At 35.2% G+C, this 20,213-nt stretch overlaps 1 protein-coding gene across 3 annotated transcripts in view; it reads left to right on the forward strand.

Annotated features, from left to right (window-relative positions):
- The window catches only part of LOC143257258 (uncharacterized), an 86,715-nt gene that overhangs the window by 34,927 nt on the left and 31,575 nt on the right, over positions 1-20,213 (forward strand). For all 3 annotated transcript variants that reach the window (XM_076515691.1, XM_076515694.1, XM_076515692.1), the window contains 2 exons: positions 3,936-4,022; positions 12,416-12,524. In XM_076515691.1, coding sequence (XP_076371806.1) covers positions 3,936-4,022; positions 12,416-12,524 — 196 coding nt within the window. The remainder of the gene's footprint in view (positions 1-3,935; positions 4,023-12,415; positions 12,525-20,213) is intronic.

Below are 20,213 nucleotides of genomic sequence, written 5' to 3' on the forward strand. Positions count from 1 at the left end.
TTTATACCAGCCTACCCTCAAATTGAAATTATTTCAAGTTAGATTCGGGTAACTTAAGGTATGAGACCTTGGGCGTGGTCAAATGCATCAATCGAAAGGGTTTGGCTTTCTCATCCCAAAAGTGTAATTAATTTAATCTCGAATCGGTCAAGAGATGACAGAGCTGTGAGATAAAAGTTTGTACTGAAAAAAACAACAAAAAATGCACGCGCGCACACAAAACTCGACAATATTTTTGAGACTTTTTGCCCGGGGCAAAAAAATATTAACGAAATAGTGTTTGGTGCAACGATTCGGTTGTATAATGTTGAGACGTATAGAGCACATTTTTCATAAAATATTTGTATAACTGAGACTTCTCTAGCTGTGAATTCTGCATTAAACGTCCAGATTATGCTTAGTAAATTAGCCTGTTAATTACTTGCTTGTCCGTTAGTATTCTTATGTCCCAATGAAACTGATAACAATTTAAACCACACTAATTTACTGGTTAGATATTGGTTTATTGACAAAAGAAATAACATAATAGCATTTTAACTATACTTAATTTATTGTACGTCTGTCGCTGGGTTAGAGCAAACACTTAGTTGAAGCAAAATTTACATACATGGTTTATAAAACAATGTTTGGTGCAGAACACGTCAGCTACCAGAATATGATAGTACATGAAGACTGTTAATCCTAATACTTTAAGCCTAGTTATTCAGTTCCAAGCAATTAGAGGAAGGAACTAACGTTACGTCCTGACGTAAAAATTAACGGTAAAAGGAAAATGGAAAAGACAAATTCCTCATTTCTTCCTGCGTTGCAAGACACAGATGCTGAAAGAACGAAAAAATTGTAATGTACAAAATCTATGACTCTTTGTATTGGAAAAAATCTTTAACGCTTTACGTTGTAAATACTCTAGTGGTTTGTATTGAGAAGAACCTTCAGAGTTTATAACTTTGCTCAGCTAAACAAAGTTCAGTGTGTGTTACACTACTTAGCTACCTGTCAAAGAAAGTTCGGTATCTGTTATACCACTTAACCTTCCTGTTAAAGAAAGTTCAGTATCTGCTATACCACTTACCTTCCTGTTAAAGAAAGTTCAGTATCTGCTATACCACTTACCTTCCTGTAAAAGAAAGTTCAGTATCTGCTATACCACTTACCTTCCTGTCAAAGAAAGTCCAGTATCTGCTATACCACTTACCTTCCTGTTAAAGAAAGTTCAGTATCTGCTATACCACTTACCTTCCTGTCAAAGAAAGTTCAGTATCTTCTATACCACTTACCTTCCTGTCAAAGAAAGTCCAGTATCTTCTATACCACTTACCTTCCTGTCAAAGAAAGTCCAGTATCTGCTATACCACTTACCTTCCTGTAAAAGAAAGTTCAGTATCTGTTATACCACTTACCTTCCTGTCAAAGAAAGTTCAGTATCTGCTATACCACTTACCTTCCTGTTAAAGAAAGTTCAGTATCTGTTATACTACCTTACATTCTGCTAAAGTTCAGCAATTGTTATGCCACTTACCTTCCTGTTAAAAAAAAAAAAATCAGTAGCTGTTGGTTAACTTCAGGCGTTAAAGATCTAGAGTTTTAAAAAACTGATTTACACAGCGTAAACAGTGCGCTTCGCCCGCCCACTTCTCAGCTCTCTGCAGTGAAACTAAAAAAATAAATATAGAAGCTTGTCAACGTTTTATTCAGTATACGAATAGGTATTCTGTCTGTCTGTCTTTTAGGTTCAAATTTAATGTTGATGAGTTTCTATGAAAACTTAATGGATCTGTACATTACTTCACTTCCTGGTTCTTAATATATTTCCCAACATCTAACTAGGAGTTCTTATTTTAATACCGGTCTTCACATTTCCATTACGGTTTTCATGCAATCAAAGTTAATTTTGCTTTCACAGAAATCTTCAGTATTCCAGTTTTATATTATAATTGTATCTTTGTTTCCTGAATTACTTGGACAATTTTTACAGCTTTACATTTCTTATTGTAAAGAAAATTCATTACATTTTAGGCAAATGAAAAATAACCTTTGTTGTTAGAGAAGAAATTCTGGAAGATTTATATAATTGAACACCTTAAATTACATACCGTGTTTCACCAAACAGAAACTAATTATAATTATGTAATGTAAGTTATTTATCTTCGTGTCCTATCACACCAGACTAAAACTAATTATGATTATACAAAATAAGTTATTTATCTTCCTCATATTCCACCAAACTGAAACTGATTATAATAATGTAATTTATTTATCTTCGTGTCATATCCCACCAGACCGAAAAATTATGTAATTTAAGTATTTATCTTCGTGTTATATCCCACCACACTGACACTAATTATAATTATGTAATTTAAGTTATTTTTATTTCTGTAATATCCCACCAGAATGAAACTAATTATAATTATTTAATGTGAGATATTTATGTGATAATTATGTAATGTTTTTCTTTTCATCTTCGTGTCATATCTCACCAGGCTGAAACTAACCATAATTCTGTAGTCCAAGATATTTATCATTGTATTCCTCCACCGCCCCTCCCCCAGTATCACAGTGGAATACCTGCGCACTTACAATACCAGAAACTGTGTTTCGATATCCATGGTTTGTAGAGCACAAATAACTCTGTGTGTAGTTTTGATCTTTTCTTCAAACAAACAGCCTTACGTCATCACGTTGTATCTTATCCATAATCGTAGTCTATTTGCCTCGAAGTAACCGCGGTAATAACTGTTTGAAGTATCTGATTATCTAGATTATTATTACAAACGTATTAAAATAATACACGCACAACACACACACACACACACATATATATATAAATGTGAAACTGACGATAGTTGTTGAACGAGAAACTGTATTAGTTCAAGAAGAATTATGGGAAATCAAGTTACGAGCTGAAATAAAGCTTGTTTATAAATAAAATTAATTGCCAGTTGAAGTGTATCTAGCGAATATAATCAACTGTTTTATTTTAAAGTAACACAGACGTGTATAATTCATAAATCGTTAACTCGTGTCTCTAAAATTTGATTTTGTCGTTTGCCACCAACACTTGTTTATTCTTTTGTTATCACTTTGTTCTATGTTTGTACATTGTTGTTGTTGTTCAGATCAGTTTCGTTTTTTTATTAATGACTTTCCAACAAAGCTACGAAACCAATTAACTTGCTTTAGTACAATTTTGGGTCGGTTGTGGCGAAGTGACTAATGTGCCAGACTGTGGTGGGTTATTGGACGTCAGAGATTAAAAATGAACACAATTTTGTCCAGCACAAAGAATTGGAACAGGAATGGTTTCGTTCAAGCAAAAGTTATAACCTAAATCTGGAGATAGTTAAATTATCAGAACAACATTATACAAGCAACACAACCATCTTCTGGTTGTTACTAGCAACGCTTCAGTTGTTCGAGAAAATTTCCCGGGCCCAGCATGACCAGGTTGTTAAGTCGCTCGACTCGTAATGTTAGGGTCGCGGGTTCATATCCCCGTCACACTAAACATGCTCGCCCTTGAAGCCGTGGGGGCGTTATAATGTGACAGTCAATCCCACTATTCTTTGGTAAAAGAGTAGCCCAAGAGTTGTCTATTAAGGACGGCTAACGCAGATAGCCCTCGAGTAGCTTTGTGCAAAATTCAAAAACAAACATTTTTTTTACCCTTCATGTTACTTTAAGATTATGGTCATTAGTCTATTGTTTCATGTATTTTGTCAACACCTGATGTTGCTTGAAGATTATTATGGTGTACTTGTTTTCACGTTAACTTATTCTGTTTAATATTTCATCATATATTCACTGTATAACCATTATAGACTTCTGCTCTGTTTTAGACCAAACATCTCTAAATCTGTCCGACCTCGTTACGATATGTAATTTTATTTACTAATTTTATTACAAGTTCACACCTAATTATTTTATTTTATTTTTAGTGGATACTTCAAGAAAAGATTTCTGGAACAACATGTTTCGTAAAAGACCAGACGAAGATCGAGATAAGAAGCAAACATTTGCATGTGGTAATGTAACACTAATTATTTGTGTAACACTTCAGTAACTCTTCCAGAATTACCAGTTTTTAGAATATTTTTGGTTAAGTTAGATTAGATTATATCACATCAGATTAGTAAAAGAACCTGTTGAGATAAATATGGACAAACGTTTGTTTCTTTATTTAAAAGTTTCCCACCGAGCCATCCTTAATTGTGAACAGATATTTGAGGAAAGGCAGCTAGTTAACAGCAGTTCTCGTCAGTTCTTGGGGTTAATCTTAACTGACCGAAAAGGGGAGGGTCACCGGTGCTCTTATGACGTACCCTCAAAGTACGTGATGCATTTTTGCAGCAAAGGAAAACGAGCCCTTGGATTTATAATCCGAACACGCTAACCACAGATATGCATCTAGCACCAGATGAACGGACATTTGTAATACTGCTCATTGCCGTTGCTAGGGACATTTGCAACACTTCTTACCCCCGTTGTAGAGTTATAGGTTTCTAGAATGTTTCGTTTAAATCTAATGAAGATAAATTACGCTAGGTTAAATTATGTGCAGGATAGATTAGGTAAAGTTAAATAAGATTACATTGGATTAGGTTAGCAAAGTTACGTTTTTGATTAAGTTAGATAATATTATATTGGTTTAGATTAACAAGAAAACGTATCAATTAATGTCAGATAATATTGGATTCATTTACATTAATAAGGAAACAGGTTAAGCTTGATAAGATCAGCTTAGATTAATAAGGGAACATGTTAGGATAAAGTTGATGAGCTTAGAATGGTTTAGATTAACAAAGGAACGTTTTGGATTGAGGTAGCAAATATTAGATTAACTTAAATTAACAAAGGAACGTTTTAGATTGAGGTAGCTAATATTAGATTAACTTAAATTAACAAAGGAACGTTTTAGATTAAAGTAGACAAGATTAGATTGTCTTAGATTAACAAAGGGAGCGTTTTAGCTTCAGCTAGATAACATTAGATTGACTTAGATTAAGAAAGGAACGTTTTAGATTAAGGTAGATAATATTAAATTAACAAAATAACGTTTTAGATTAAGGTAGATAAGATTAAATTGGCTTAGATTAATAAAGGGAACGTTTTAGATTGAGGTAGATAATAGTAGATTAACTTAACAAAAGGAACGTTTTAGATTAAGCTAAATAAGATTAGACTGACTTAGCTTCACAAAAGGAACGTTTCAGATTAAGGTAAATAAGATTAGATTGGGTTACATTAATATGGGAACAGACCATCTTATTCTGTGTTATCACATGTTACAAACGAAACATTTATTTCAGAACTGAAGTATAATCATTTCTACTTTGGCTACTTAGCATCTTTTGTCTAGATAACCAAAAAGTTGCTTCCAAAGTGAACACAGTTTCATACATACTGTTATAGACTATTTTTCTAATTTTTTCATGTAGATTTTTGATACTATCACAGCGTTATAATAACGTTTGACGCCTAGAAATTTCCTGAGCGTCTAGATTCGACGTGATGTCTCGAATTTCTATGAGATTTGGGAAAAACAACTACTGTAACATAAAAGCACGAATGAGTAGTGGGTTAGCTAATCAGTTAGTGGGCCATTTAGTGAGTGAGTACATTAGTTAGTTAATGAGTCAATCAATTAGGTGATGAATCAGTGTGGAGTTGGTTAATCACTTAGTGAATCAATCAGTGAGTTATTTAAGTAGTTAGTGAACCTGTCAGTGAGTGAATGAATTAGTAAGTCCGTTTATCACTTAAAAATCTTGAATTTGTTTCAACAAAGTAGAGAGATTGCAAATACGCGATTGTTTAGTTTTTATTTGTGAGCTAGGCCTATTAATGAGAGTCGCTTGAAAGGTTTTAACACCGTTTCCTGTTGAACTTCGCATTATTTTTACAGAATAATAAAAAGATAAAATCGTGGCGTTAAGAACCGTTTCAACAGTATTGTTTTTCTTAACTTCATCTGGTGGTACAGACAATTATTTCCCTCAAAACACAAAATGATATCTGTGAAAATTCTGTAACAGATGACCTAAAGTTTTGATTACCTGGATATCGTCTGTGGGACTTCTATTTAAAGGCCTAAACTATACAATTCGAACTACTAAGTGGAAAATTTCATTTCAGTGTTATTAGATAAACTGTAGCATTTCTGTCTTAATATACTCTTCAAAACAAGAAACGCAAAAGGGATATTTTTGTTATTTTAAAGAGAAATATATGTAATAACGTTACAAGCTCAGAGTATGTGATGTTACACGTGTTAAGGCACTGATTGTCAGACCAAAATGACAATAAAAGTTGTGCACTTTGAAAACGGAGGAAAACATCGGATTTTTCGCCAAAACGCATGCGTGTCCAATAAATTTGTTTGAGAGATCTGCATGTTCTGCAAGTGCAACATGTGCAAAATCCCTATAAAAGTGACGGGTTCTCGGTTTCCATAGCTCAGTGTTAAGCCACCGACACGCAATACAGTTACGCCAAGACTGACTGAAGCACAACGCAACAACGCCATTGGTCGCTTGGAAGCAGGCGAATCTCGATCAAATGTTGCCAGAGCTGTGAATGTCCACCCAAGCACCATCACAAGGCTATGGAATATCACCAACAACATGGATCAACTCGTGACCATCCACGATCTGGCAGACCTCGTGTGACCACGCCCGCACAAGATCGCAACATCCGGTTACGTCACCTTCGGGATAGGATCACCACAGCGACGTCTACTGCCTCAACCATACCAGGGATGCGTAGGATTTCCAATCAGACCGTACGCAACCGTCTACGAGATGCAGGAATTTGACCTCGACGTCCAGTCAGAGGCGTCATCCTCACCCAGCAACATCGCCAAGCACGGCTGCAGTGGACTCGGGCATATCGGGTATGGCCTCATCGACGATGGACGCATGTTTTATGCTTCGTAGGCAGGATGGAAGGACCCGTATTTACCGTCGCCGAGGTGAACGTTTTGCAGCAAACTGTGTGCAGGATGTTGACAGATTTGGTGGTGGCAGCGTCATGATGTGAGCTGCCATCGCCTACAATGCCAGAACAGACCTTTTGCACATTCAAGGGAATCTTACGGCTCAACGATGCGTCGACGAGATTCTTAGGCCCCATGTGCCCATCATGGTGAACGTCAACGACGTTTTTCAACATGACAACGCCCGTCCTCACACAGCCCGACTCACCACTGTCTTCTTGAGACACCACAACATCAACGTTCTTCCCTGGCCTTCCAGATCACCAGATTTAAACCGCATCGAACATCTTTGGGACGAGTTGGACCGACGTCTGCGACGGCGACAACCTCAACCACAGACTCTACCTCAGCTTGCAGCAGCATTGCAGGCTGAGTGGACAGCCATCCACAGGATGTGATTCGTCATCTCATCGCTTCCATGGGCAGGAGATGCCAAGCAGTTATTGATGCTCACGGGGTCATACTCGTTATTGACGTTGAGTGACGTTAAACTTCACCTAGTGAGCGTGGACATCGCCTTTGCAGACTTTGGATGTTCAGCAGTGAATGTGCAAAGTTTCACACATGTCATACAAAACTACCCGGAATAAACTTGTTTAACAATTTGTCTCATATTTTGCCTTTTGCGTTTCTTTTTTTGAAGAGTATATGTAGCAGCCCCTCAGTGGCACAGCAGTATATATGCAGACTTACTACACAAGAAACCGTTTTATGATACCCGTTGTGGGCAGAACACAGATAGCCCATTATGAAGCTTTTGGCCTAACTATGAACAAACATAGATAGTATTGTTCTCCATACAATCTCAAATCTCTCTACATATATTTTTACGTTAAATTAACATATTAATATCATTTGGTCTACTTAGTTTTTTCAAAGTTCACATGTTTTTAATCTATCAATTATTGCAAAATATGAGAAATTAAAATAATTAACATTCTTGTGAACCAACAGTTTGATATGAATATGAAACTGTGTTAATAGGTTTGCACACACGTTTCTTAAAATGACATAAGATAATACAAAATATAAAGCCAGGCCTGGTTAGGGTGCTCGACTCGCAATCGAATGGTCGTGGGTTCGAATTCCAGTCCCACCAAACATTCTGGCGCTTTTAGTCACGGGGGTGTTAAAATGTAACAGTCAATCTCACTATTCGTTGGCAATAGAGTTGGCGGTGGGTGTTGGTGAATAGCTACCTTCCCTCTAGTCTTACACTACTAAATCAGAAACGGCTAGCGCATATAGCAATCATATAGTTTTGGGCGAAATTGAAAACAAAATGTAAATAAATGAAACTCAGTTTAAAAATAAATTTACTGTAGGATGAGTTAAAGACGAGCAAATTTTTTTTCTTGTTCAAGGATGATATCTTAGTTCTAAAAAAAAACATACTTCAACCTTTTGTATTCCAGAAGCTGGGCAAAACGAAAGCTTGGTTAAAGCCAGTCAGAGGCTATAGTTGATCTTGTAAAAATTATTCTGACATAATCTCATTACAGACCAAGTTCTCTTTAGCTGGTGTGGACCTTAATCTTTGTTGTCACTCCAAGCTTTTCGTTTACTTCAACTAAAATTGAATTTCCAGATTGTGTTTGCTTCTTTGAGTCATACTGTAGTTATAACGTAATCATTCTTATTTAAGGTTTGTTGTCAACAATAAGAAAGACAAAAACGTGCGGAGAAACTAAGATCCAAACTTACAAATAAAATTGATTGTTGAAATGTACGCTCTTAGCCACACTTCTTAATGTTAATAATAAATGTTTACCAAAAAAAAACGTCACTTTTCAGTGCATGGGATTAAAGTATCGTTTCATCCCTTAATTTATGTCCGATTTTAGGTTCAGATAAAGAGAAAGGATTTCAAACACTTTTAATGTTACTTAATCAGTAATGTATGTTCATTATTATTAATTACTTCCTGCCAACGATTCACAAGCTTCTGAATGTCACTTTTATAAAATTCTTGGTGTTTGGAAGAAAAGAATGTAGATAGGATAGTTTTGACATCTTTATGTGTTCCAAGCTCTTCTACATCAAGATGATTCTTCAAACTCCGGAATAGATGATAATCAGATGGGGCAAGGTCTGAGAATAAGGAGGATGTGGAAGATTTTCCCAGTCTAGCTCTTTAATCTTTGCAGATGTGATCCTTGCTGTATGGAGCCATGCATTATCACGGTGTAACACAACACCTTTACGATTAATTAAAGCAGGCCTCTTTTCCATTCAAGCGCTCTAACTGTTGACAATAGAATTCTGATGTAATCGTTACATTGAGTGACAGTAACTCAAAGTAGATCACACCAACAGTATCACATCAAACACTTAACAAGACTTTCTTTGGGTGAAGGTCCATTTTGGGCTGTGCTTTAGCCAGTTTACCTGCACTGAGCCATTATCTACAGTACTTAACATTTTTATAAAATATCCATTTTTCATCTCCAGTCACTAATCTGTTCAAGAAAGGTGAGTTACGTTCACAAGAGTGCATAGAAGTGCAAATGTTCGATCTTGCTCTAAGGTTGGCTTCTGTCTAATAATTTCTATGTTTTGAAACCTTTTCAAGCTGTTGCAGATGACAGTGAACTGTTGAATGGGTTGAATTAAGCTTCTGTACTAGTTCTTCAACTGTTACAGCACAATATTCATCAAGTGCAGCCAGCAGCAAGTCATCATTAAACTCTACAGGCGCATCACTTAAGCTGTAGTCACCTGATCTGAACTTCTGAAACCACCTTCGACAGTTTCTTTCATTGAGAGACTCCGCACCATAAACACCTTGAATGTTTCGTGTAGTTTCTGCTGCACTATTACCTTTTTTAAACTCATAAAGCATTGTTTGTCTAATGTGCTCCTCAGACACATCCATCTTCATAATGGTTTATTTGATTAATGATCTGAAAAAGTGGAGTTAGGTTAGTTTCTTTTATTTGTATGAATATTTTTATACGTGTCCTACTATATATTTTAGTCATTAAAGCCTTCTACACAGACAGAAATTACGATGCACTTTCTGTATTAAATTTTCGGGCATTACTTATGGGATGACCTGATGTTTATGAGTATTCGTTCGTGTACTAGAATCTGAAGACTCCCAAGTTATATTTTACAGTACTAAGACATTTCTGTACATAACTCAAGTCTGCTTCATTGTGGTAATTGGGGAGGGGGGGGTGGAGGCTTAGGTTTATGAGCTTGTGAATGTACAATCGACATAAATGTGCGTAGTGTTCGCTGCAATCATCAGTCTTGGCTAAAAAAAACCAACAACAAATCAGTAATTTGTCGGAGATACTGAAACCATTCATCTCAATATAAACAATGATAAAACAAAGAGAACAAACACAATGGTACCGAAACGTTGCATGGCTGTAATTTAACGATATCGCACTACACACTATTACACTTCCACGAACTCGTATTTGTGAACATCAACATGAACATGAACATTAACAAGCATCATAGTGAAATTAACGTTAATGATTCTTTTATCTTAGATTAACCAGGTTTCGTAGTTTCTCTGCTGACTCCTTGCTGTTCGGGTGGACACGAAAGAGAGTAAATAAGATCCATTTATTTACACAACGTCAGGACTGGATCTTCCCTTACCACAGCAGGTATTAGAAGTCTGTGACACACGTTTTGCAGACAACAACAACATTGTTTCATACTACGTAATATAAATCTAAAAATGAAAAATATATATGTAAAAACAGCTGGTTTGGGTTGAGAAAATTTTTATGTAGCGGAGCGAACAACGTTTCCACCTTCTTCGGCCATCGTCAGGTTCACAAAAAAAGAAAGAGGTAAGTGACCGATAGCTGACCACATGTTTGAAGGGGGTTGTGTAACTGAGTGTAGGAATGTAGACGGCGTGTTTAGATGTTTGATTATATTTATTCATATAGGTATAAAGGTGTTCCTTTGTATTGGTTTATTTTGGACTTGAGTTGTTGTATAAGTAAGACTTCTTTAATTTTGCGATTGTTTATGGTTGTTTCTTTATTTAGTATTTGAGTGTTTTCTATGGTTATGTTGTGTTTATTTGACTTGCAGTGTTCAAAAACATGTGAAGGTGACTTTTTGTTTTCTTTGAATCTGGTTTCCATTTTTCTACTTGTTTCTCTAACATAGAAGTCGTGTCAGTTATCACATTGTATTTTATAAATAATGTTGGTGTTGTGTTTGTCAGTGTAGTTTTTACATAGTATAGACCTTAGTTTTGTGCCTGGTTTTTGAATAAATTTAGTATTAACTGGAATGTAATATTTTGTTACTAGTTTTTGCCAAATGTTGGTTATTTTTCTGCTGATATCGGGAATATATGGTATACAGCAGTATATGGTTTCGTGACGTTTTGATTTGTGAGATATATTTACTTTTGTTACTTGATTTTGCTTTCTGTCTAGGTGTGTGCGTATAATGTTTTCTACGGTTTGTGGAAGAAACTTATTGATGTTGATGAAGTATTGTTTTATTTTGTCTAATTCGTTGTTTATTTTATCTGGTAAGCATAGTTTTATGGTTGTGTTTATTTGGTTTCTTAGTATGTCGAGTTTTTGTTTTCTTTCATGTGCTGAGTCCCAAGGAATGTACAGTTCAGTATGTGTGATTTTTCGATGGATATCTGTTTTAAATTGTGTACATAAAAATTTTCTCTACCCATACCAGCCGTTTTTACATATATATTTTTCTCTACAAGTGGGTTTTCTTGTCATCACTGAAATTTAAAGATGAGTCTACCCCTACTTTTCTCGGCATGGTCAGACGGTTAGGACGCTCGAATCGTAATCTGAGGGTTGTGGGTCGAATCCCCGTCACACCAAACATGCTCGCCTTTTCAGCTGTAGGGGCGTCATAATGTACAGTAAATCACGCTATTTCTTGGTAAAATAGTATCCCAAAAATTGGCGGTGGACGGTGATGACTAGCTATCTTATAATCCTAAAGTAGGGACGGCAAGCGCAGTTAGCCCTCCTGTATCTTTGTGCGAAATTCAAAAACAAACGACTTGCCCCCAGTTTCGAAATACAAATTAAATATGTTACTAAATTCACTGTAGAAAGAAAAATACCTTGAGAATAAGAATACGCTTTCAAGTATTTATTGTGTACTATTTGACCATTAGGTTTTTTTTATTTAAGAGTTTTGCTTTTTTTGTTGTTGTTTTTTTACTATTTTTGATGAGTTGAAATCGAAACTTACCAAATCTACTTACACCTGCTTATAAATAGACTTTAGTAAATAATTTATGCTTAGCTATCAATTGGCTTATTTATTGATTAGTTTTATTTTCAACGTTCTAGTAGTTCAGGAACATTTAGTGTGATTTTCAGGTTTGTAGTTTAAATTACGAGCAGTTGGTGTTATTTTCAACCTTGCTAGTCTGATTTCTGTTGTTGTTGTTTTTTTTTTTAGAATTACCAAGTCCTCCATTCAGATGTAAGTGCTCAAACAGGAGCCTTTTCTGTGAAAATCAAGACTTCATACTGGTCCCGAAACAGTTACCAAGCAACCTGGTTGAGCTGTAAGTAAATCTGTTATAAACAAAGAAAATTGTGCGATACACAGTAATGCGAAGAGAAAATGTTATTTATATAATATTTATTTGAATATGTTATATCCTTAAAGGGTACTTATGTATGGATAAAAGTCTAAGATTTGATACGCCCCTCTCTTCAATGGCCCAGCACGGCCAGGTGGTTAAGGCACACGACTCGTAATCTGAGGATCGTGGGTTCGAATCCCCTTCACACCAAACATGATCGCCCTTTCAGCCATGGTAAAAGAGTAGCCCAAGAGTTGGCGGTGGGTGGTGATGACTTGCTGCCTTCCTTCTAGTGTTACACAGCTAAGTTAGGGACGGCTAGCGCAGATAGCCCTCGTGATACTTTACACGAATTTTAAAAACCAAACCACACTTTTTGTAGAAAAACAGCGAACTTTCAACAAATATTTCACCAGTTTCTAACCACCTAGTTTTTGACAAGTAATGACAGATATTTCATGTGAATTTCTGTTTTCACAGTTCAATATGCACCTAGTGGTGACATGACGAACTATAAAAGGTAGTTCACCAATAAAAAGGATAACGATTCTTAAGATAAATAACATTGTTTATATATAACACTAGGGGACACAGATAAATGTTCTGTAATTTAACAGATTCCATCTTCAGTATTTAAAGCAAAATAATTACATCATTCGTAAGTACGTAACTGAAACGCATAGCTATAACAACAGTGATTTGATAAAAACTACAACAATATAAAAGTTCAATGAATAACAAACAAAATAACGCACACATTAGAAAATTTGTAATTTAAACTAAGACTTCATGTTGTTCAGTATTGGTGAAGTTTATTTAGTGTAGAGGGTAATTTAAATCAGTAACTCCAGATCAGTGTTGGCTTTGCGAATGATATTGAAATTTGATAAGTTAATAGCGTCCTGTCTCTTTACTGAAATTCTCTTATGGTTCTACCTAGTAGATGGCGTTTGGTTTTACCAGTGCAGAAGGCCTTGCCGTCTCCACATGTATAAATTTGTACAAGCCAAGAACGTATAGAAATTGGGAGAGGGTCTTTAGTACGGAAAAAATCTCGTTTAGTGGAAGAGTGAAGAGAAAGTAGCGATGAACCACACGTTTAATTTGACTTTTGAAAGTTAAGCTTTGTTTTCCAGTGTATGTGAGGCAAGAGCATATAGTAAGTTTAGGTACAATTGGTTGTCTTGGGAGGTTAGTGAGTTTCTTAGAATTCTGTTAGTAATTTTTTGTAATAAGTGCTGTGTGTAGCCGTTACGTTTTAAAGTATCTTTTATGGGTAGAACACAAGTTATGAGCTTTGTTTAATAAAGTGGTTCCAGATTTATTTGTATGTGAACATGATAAAGCTGTCAAAGTATGTTAAGGTCCAGTAAACGTCTTTTTACTATACAATTGCTAACAAATCTGCTAGTGTTACAGTAAATTAGGATGTCTTAAAAAGTAAATTATTATTATTTTAAATCTTAAAAGTGAACTTCATGGCAGGATATTGTAAAATCAGGTATTCTAGGTATTTTTGTGTCAATTTTATACGTGATACGAGAGAAATATATTATCTAATATTCGACCCGTTACGCTATCTGTTTCTTCGAAGATCGCATTGTTGAATAGAAAACGTGAATTTTTGGTTGTAAGGCCCAATTTGGTCTTAATTTGAGATTCAGCAAGGTCATACAGCAAAATATTACATGAAAGTTCAGATATATATCAATGGATTAATTTAGAGGTATTTTCAAATGTAGCGTTAAAGTTTTTGTTTTCTTGAAGAGGAGGTAATTGACTTAATTAGTGTGCAAACTGGAAATAATCGGGAGTAGTGAATACATTAGTAGTGAGTGGCTGTAGTAATTCACCAAGCTTTATACAGTTAAACAACCGAGTTTTTTTATAAGTAATTACTGTAGTTCCTTTACTTAACGCCAACTGGGACGATAATTATACTATTTGTGCAGTTTTGAATTATGTTTTTCACGTGTGATTTGTTGATTTCAGTGCAACTACATGTGTGTATATAGTTTTTGTATTTCAAATCAAAATGACGGTAATAAAAATGGATTATATGTGGAATTAACACTGCTCTCACACAATGTAAATAGGGGAGGGCGATAATTAGAGAAGGGATATTAATTAGAAGCAATACGATATAAAGAAACAAAGTGAGTCTGTTTTTACAGTTTATTATACACCTGCTGGTAAAATAGCGAAATATAAACTATCTATTTCGATAAGCAAAACATAACTTATGCGACTTTAAGTCTAACAACATATTACCAATTATTTCCGCCCTGATATCCAAACAGATTTTCTTATTTCCAAATGTAACACTTATTTTTATCGATGGTCCCCAAGGTCGGACTCTACAAACATTTTTCGTCTGTTTAAATTGTTTTCTTAACAGATTTCTACAACTATATTACAAGAGAAACCTCATCGCACAATTGCAAAGTTAACTTCAGCTTCGTTTTTCGTGTTTGATATTTTTCTCTAAACTTTAGTACCTTCGTTTAACAGAAAGATGGTAGAAAGTATTTTTTGACGGTCTTTGGCATTTTGCACTTGTAGTCTGTCTTCCAACTGTTACGACGCTCTGGACATAAAGTTATTGAATAATCGCCAACGCGACATTTTTATTTTTTTTTTACGACAGAAGAAAACTTATACGATAATAGTGGCGCCCCCTTTCTAACTTTGTGTCAACGGAAGCAAAAATAAGAGATTCAGCGATGATTTTGTCCAACCTACCATATCCGTTAGATTTTTCATTCAGTCCTTTTTAACCGCTCCCTTCAGTGACATAGTGGGTTTCGATACCCGTGGTAAGCAGAGCACAGATGGCCCATTATGTAGCTTTAGGCTTAATTCAAAACAATCCTTTTAGTATTTAATTTCTGCTCTTTAACAGCTTAAAGCTAAATAATCTGTAATCACTAACATCTTTCTAATTTCATAAGAAAAAAGATAAAAGAACCTTACAACGGTAGACAGCAAAAAGAAATATTGCAAGCTAACCAAGGCTGTTCTACACACAGAGTGTTCCCCGCTGGTCGCGTGGTAAGTTTACGAATTTACAACGCTAAAATCAAGAGTTCGATTCCCCTCGGTGGACTCAGCAGATAGCCCGATGTGGCTTTGTTATAAGAAAACACACACACTTTACACTCAAAATGTTTAAGAACTGTTTGAATGATTGAACTTGAAGAGCTTAGATGTTTTTATATCACATTAATGTTTTCTCTGTTCTGAATAACTTATAAAGCCGTATTATTGTTCTCACGACACTTGTATTGTTTTTATTTGTACCAGTATTCGTACCCCAACCCCCAGTGTCTCGGCGGCAAGTCTTGCAACTTAAAACATTGAAATGCGGGTTTTGATACCCGTGATGGCCAGAACTCATTGTGTATATTTTTAATATTTTGTCCATTTTGACCTTTCATATGTAATATCAATATTGTCCATTTTGGCCTTTCATACTAGTTCTATCTTTCCTATAATCTGGTATTAGGAGAGACCCTTAAATCAAATTAATATATTTGCTGCAACGATATTTCTTTAGATACAGGATTTTTGGAATGGTAAACAAGAATTCTTAACCCAGACAAATCTATATTCCAACTTGTCTTAGGCCTAACATTAGTTCAACCCTTATTAAGTATGGCCTGTATTCGATAGAAGTAAATTAACACACTTTTTGCTTGAATTTAGTTAGAGATAAACTATATTGTACTTATTATTATCAATAAATAAATATATAACGTTATTCTACGATTTAAAATCAGACCGTTTTTAAAAAATATTAGGTTTTTTAATATGTTGTACAAAATGTCCACTAAAATATATTTACTTCTGAATTTTTGTCATATCCTTTAAAATGAAGTGTGCGCGCTTGCGCACATAGACACTAATCTGCACGAGAGTTTTCAGGGTTTGTTTTAAAATTTCGCGCAAAACTACACGAGGGCTAACTATGCTAGTCGTCCCTAATTTAGCAGTGAAAGTGTAGAGAGAGGGAAGTTAGTTATCATCACCCACCGCTAACTCTTGGGCTACTCTTTTACGGCTGAAAGAGCGAGCAGATTTGATGGGATGTGGATTCGAACCCGCGACCTGCATTTTCAGGACAGTTAAGAATTGAATAACATTATAATATTTTGGTACCTATCCGTTTTATTGTAAGCACAGAACACAAACAAGGCATAAAATTTTATTTATTCTGAATTACTTAATTCAAATAATACTCGAGAGAGGGACTAACTGGAAATGAAAAAAAAAATGTCATCTTCTATTGTTATAATAAATCTATATATAAATTGATAGAAAAACGTAACTTCTAAGCTTAAGTGTTGCTGGTTGAAGCGATCATATAAAATATTATACTCTATCCACTCCGGACCCCAAGCCACGCGCAAAGATTCAACGCTAAAATTCGGTTTCGATACTCATAGTGGGCAGAGCATAAATACCCATTGCGTAGCTGTGCAGTTAACAAGAAATACACAAAAAATATGTACAGCCTGTGATAAACTACATATAAAGGGAGAAAAATTAAAAGCCTGTGTAGTAAAGTTCATTGTTTCAAGAATTATTTACCTGTATATTTTATATTATATATTAAAAGACATAGTTAAACCATTCGATACATCTTTCACAAATAATTAGTCAAACCTAACTTTTCTTTTTTTAATTTGGCACACGACACATTAGAGCCCTCGTATTATTTTTATTTAAATCAATTTATTATAGTCAATAAATATAGTCAATACATAAACATTATTATGGTATTTGGATGTTTCGGAGAGTCGTAATTTGCAGCTATGCATGCTTAATAAATAGAACTTCGATCCTGCTAATAAGGATAAAACCACACAAAGATAGAAACGTGCTTAAAATTGGTCTTTTTTTGTTGGGATCAAATCAATTTAACCTAACAATAGCAATTTTCCGAGGAAGGTTTTTTACGTTAAGTAATTACGTTTTTTTATTCAAAAACTTATCGAAGGCTTTAGTCGTTCATTTGTAAAAGTTTTGCTCTCGTTACGTTCACAAAATGTAAAATAAACTAAGCCACCTACTTGTAGGGTTTTCATATTTGAGTATCGATTTTTGCTCTTTGTTTATCTCGAAACTGAATGGCCTTCTCGAAAGAAAACAAAATTGCATATCCATCTTGTATTTCAAACAAATCGAGGGACAGCCATTTTGCAATTTGAACAAATCGTAGTGCCACCAGCTTGTATTTCATTATTTTCAACTGTTCCCATGTGATAAGTCACAAATATATCGTTATTTTTAACTACAGCGGTCGTGGATTGAACCTGTGGTAGATATGTGGTTTTGGAAGCTCCCGAAACTTTCCCATACTTCAAGCTAATCGCACGTTATAAACATAATAGTGATAGTAAGTCCCTTAGCTTAAATAATAGTAAGGTGTTGCTGTCGGTCTATCTCCTCCTTTGGTAGTTGGCCTGGCATGGCCAAGTGGGTTAAGGCATTCGACTTATAATCCGAGGGTCGCGGGTTCGAATCCCGGTAGCACCAAACATGCTCGGCCTTTCAGCCGTGGAGGTGTTATAATGTGACGGCCAATCCCGCTATTCGTTGATAAAAGAGTAAGTAGCCCAAGAGTTGGTGGTGGGTGGTGATGAAAAGCTGCCTTCCCTCTAGTCTTACACTGCTCAATTAGGGACGGCAAGCACATATAGCCCTTGAGTGTTTTTGAGCGAAATTAAAAAACAAACAAACCAACAAACCTTTGGTAGTTTGCTCAAAACTAAACATGACAACAAATAAATTTATCAGCTATATTATAAAGTCACTCAAGTATTCATTTGAACACTAAAGCAGTAATGTTGTGTGTGTGTGTGTATGTATAGCTTAAAAAGAATATTAATACTGAATAATTAAGTAAAATAAAATAAAATCAAAACGAAGGACTGAGTTAAGAACAATGAATATAAACCTCTGAGTAATTGTATTAATTTGTTATAATCAAAAACAAGCTGAAACAACGGAAAAGATCCCAGAGTACAAGCTGTTATGTGGGATAAAGTACCCTAGGTTTTGGAGGTGACTGAGGAAGTAGGACCCACATTGCGATGGGGATACACCGTCTATCAGTTTTAATCTTCATTCGTCAATCTCACATAAAGGTATAAAATGAAGTAATAGTAATAGAAATTAAAATAATAGAAATTAGGAGAGTGAGATGTGGATGCTCAAGCCTACAACGTCCCACCTCTATATCACCCTTCACTGCCTGCAGACAGCTGTGGGAAGGTGGCTGATCTTTACTCTTCACTTTGGAGAGCAGTTTGCGAGCATTACTATTTTTAACTGTAATCATTACAAAGTCTCACTACAAATACAGTTACGACCACATGTTTTACTCGAAACGTTTGCTCCTGGTATGGGTTCTTCCAAACCAGATTACACTGTACCTAAAACGCGTGGAATAATAGTCTGTGTGCCCAATAGTTAGTTCGAGAATTCATGGTCTCTGACCCGCTTCCATAAAAGCGTGCTGTAGACTTTGAGAGCCATGTGTGTGGTATAAAAGTTACCACCAAATCCTAATATTCGATCAAACATTATGTAGAAAAAATGACCGCTAGACGTAGGAACATGAGATATCGTAAAAATATAAAACACACATCTATAGTAAAAACTTTATTTTATCAGCTACGTCTCGGACATGTGATTTCTTCTTCAGGCTTAGCTGCTAAAGTTACAAAATGATAAAGACCATATGTTCCAAATGTACCTAATAGAAATGTTTTAAATCTGTACGTGTGTTCTAAAGTTTTGAAATATATCTTGCAACTAATATTCGATCAGTCAATTCCAGCCCATCATTTGGCGGTGGGTTCTTTCGAACAGCTATCTTCCTTCTGGTCTATCATTTCAAAGTGATAGGTGGGCATGCGCAGATAACTCTTGCATAGCTTTACTTGAAATTCTCTGTTTCTCCTTCAGAGACACGATAATAATCATTAGTGTGAAGGACATTTCAAGGAATACGTCAGCCCTCGTTTGTAATAAATAGGCTTAAAACTGCGATTAAAAATGGCACAAAATGCATTGAAAGATTTGTGTGAAAGTTTTCGAAACACGCTATTCAAATTTCCCTAGATAAAACTCGTGATCTTTAACATGCTTCTGAGTAAATTTAATTTCCTAAGAAAAGTGCTTGTTTTTAAAGATATAGTCATCCAATTTTAATAAATAATTTATATGCACAAATTACGTGATCCTACACCAGCCAAACGGAGCGTGAACATTTTTTTCTTATAGCAAAACCACATCGAGCTATTTGCTGTGTACACCAAGAGAAATCGAACTCTTGGTTTTTAGCGTTGTAAATCCGTAGACTTCTCGCAGTTTCAAAAGAGAAGCTATGTGGACTAAAATACCACAAAGGCAGTTAATAAAACGTCATTGGTACACCGTTAAATAACAGATTATACGATAAGGTATGAGGCAGTTTAAACATGGCGGTCCTCTCTTTACCTGACAGAAATTAATAGTAAACATATGTATATATCAGAAAAGCAAAGTAATAAATGCCCTATAGGTGTAACACCAAATATAAATATTTAAAGATGTATATTGGCACAGTTATTGCCAGTAATAATGTCTAGCGAAAGTAGTTTTTACGTAATAAAATGGCTT

The sequence above is a fragment of the Tachypleus tridentatus genome, chromosome 7 (genome assembly GCF_004210375.1).
Source record: "Tachypleus tridentatus isolate NWPU-2018 chromosome 7, ASM421037v1, whole genome shotgun sequence".
In the NCBI taxonomy this organism is placed as follows: domain Eukaryota; kingdom Metazoa; phylum Arthropoda; class Merostomata; order Xiphosura; family Limulidae; genus Tachypleus; species Tachypleus tridentatus.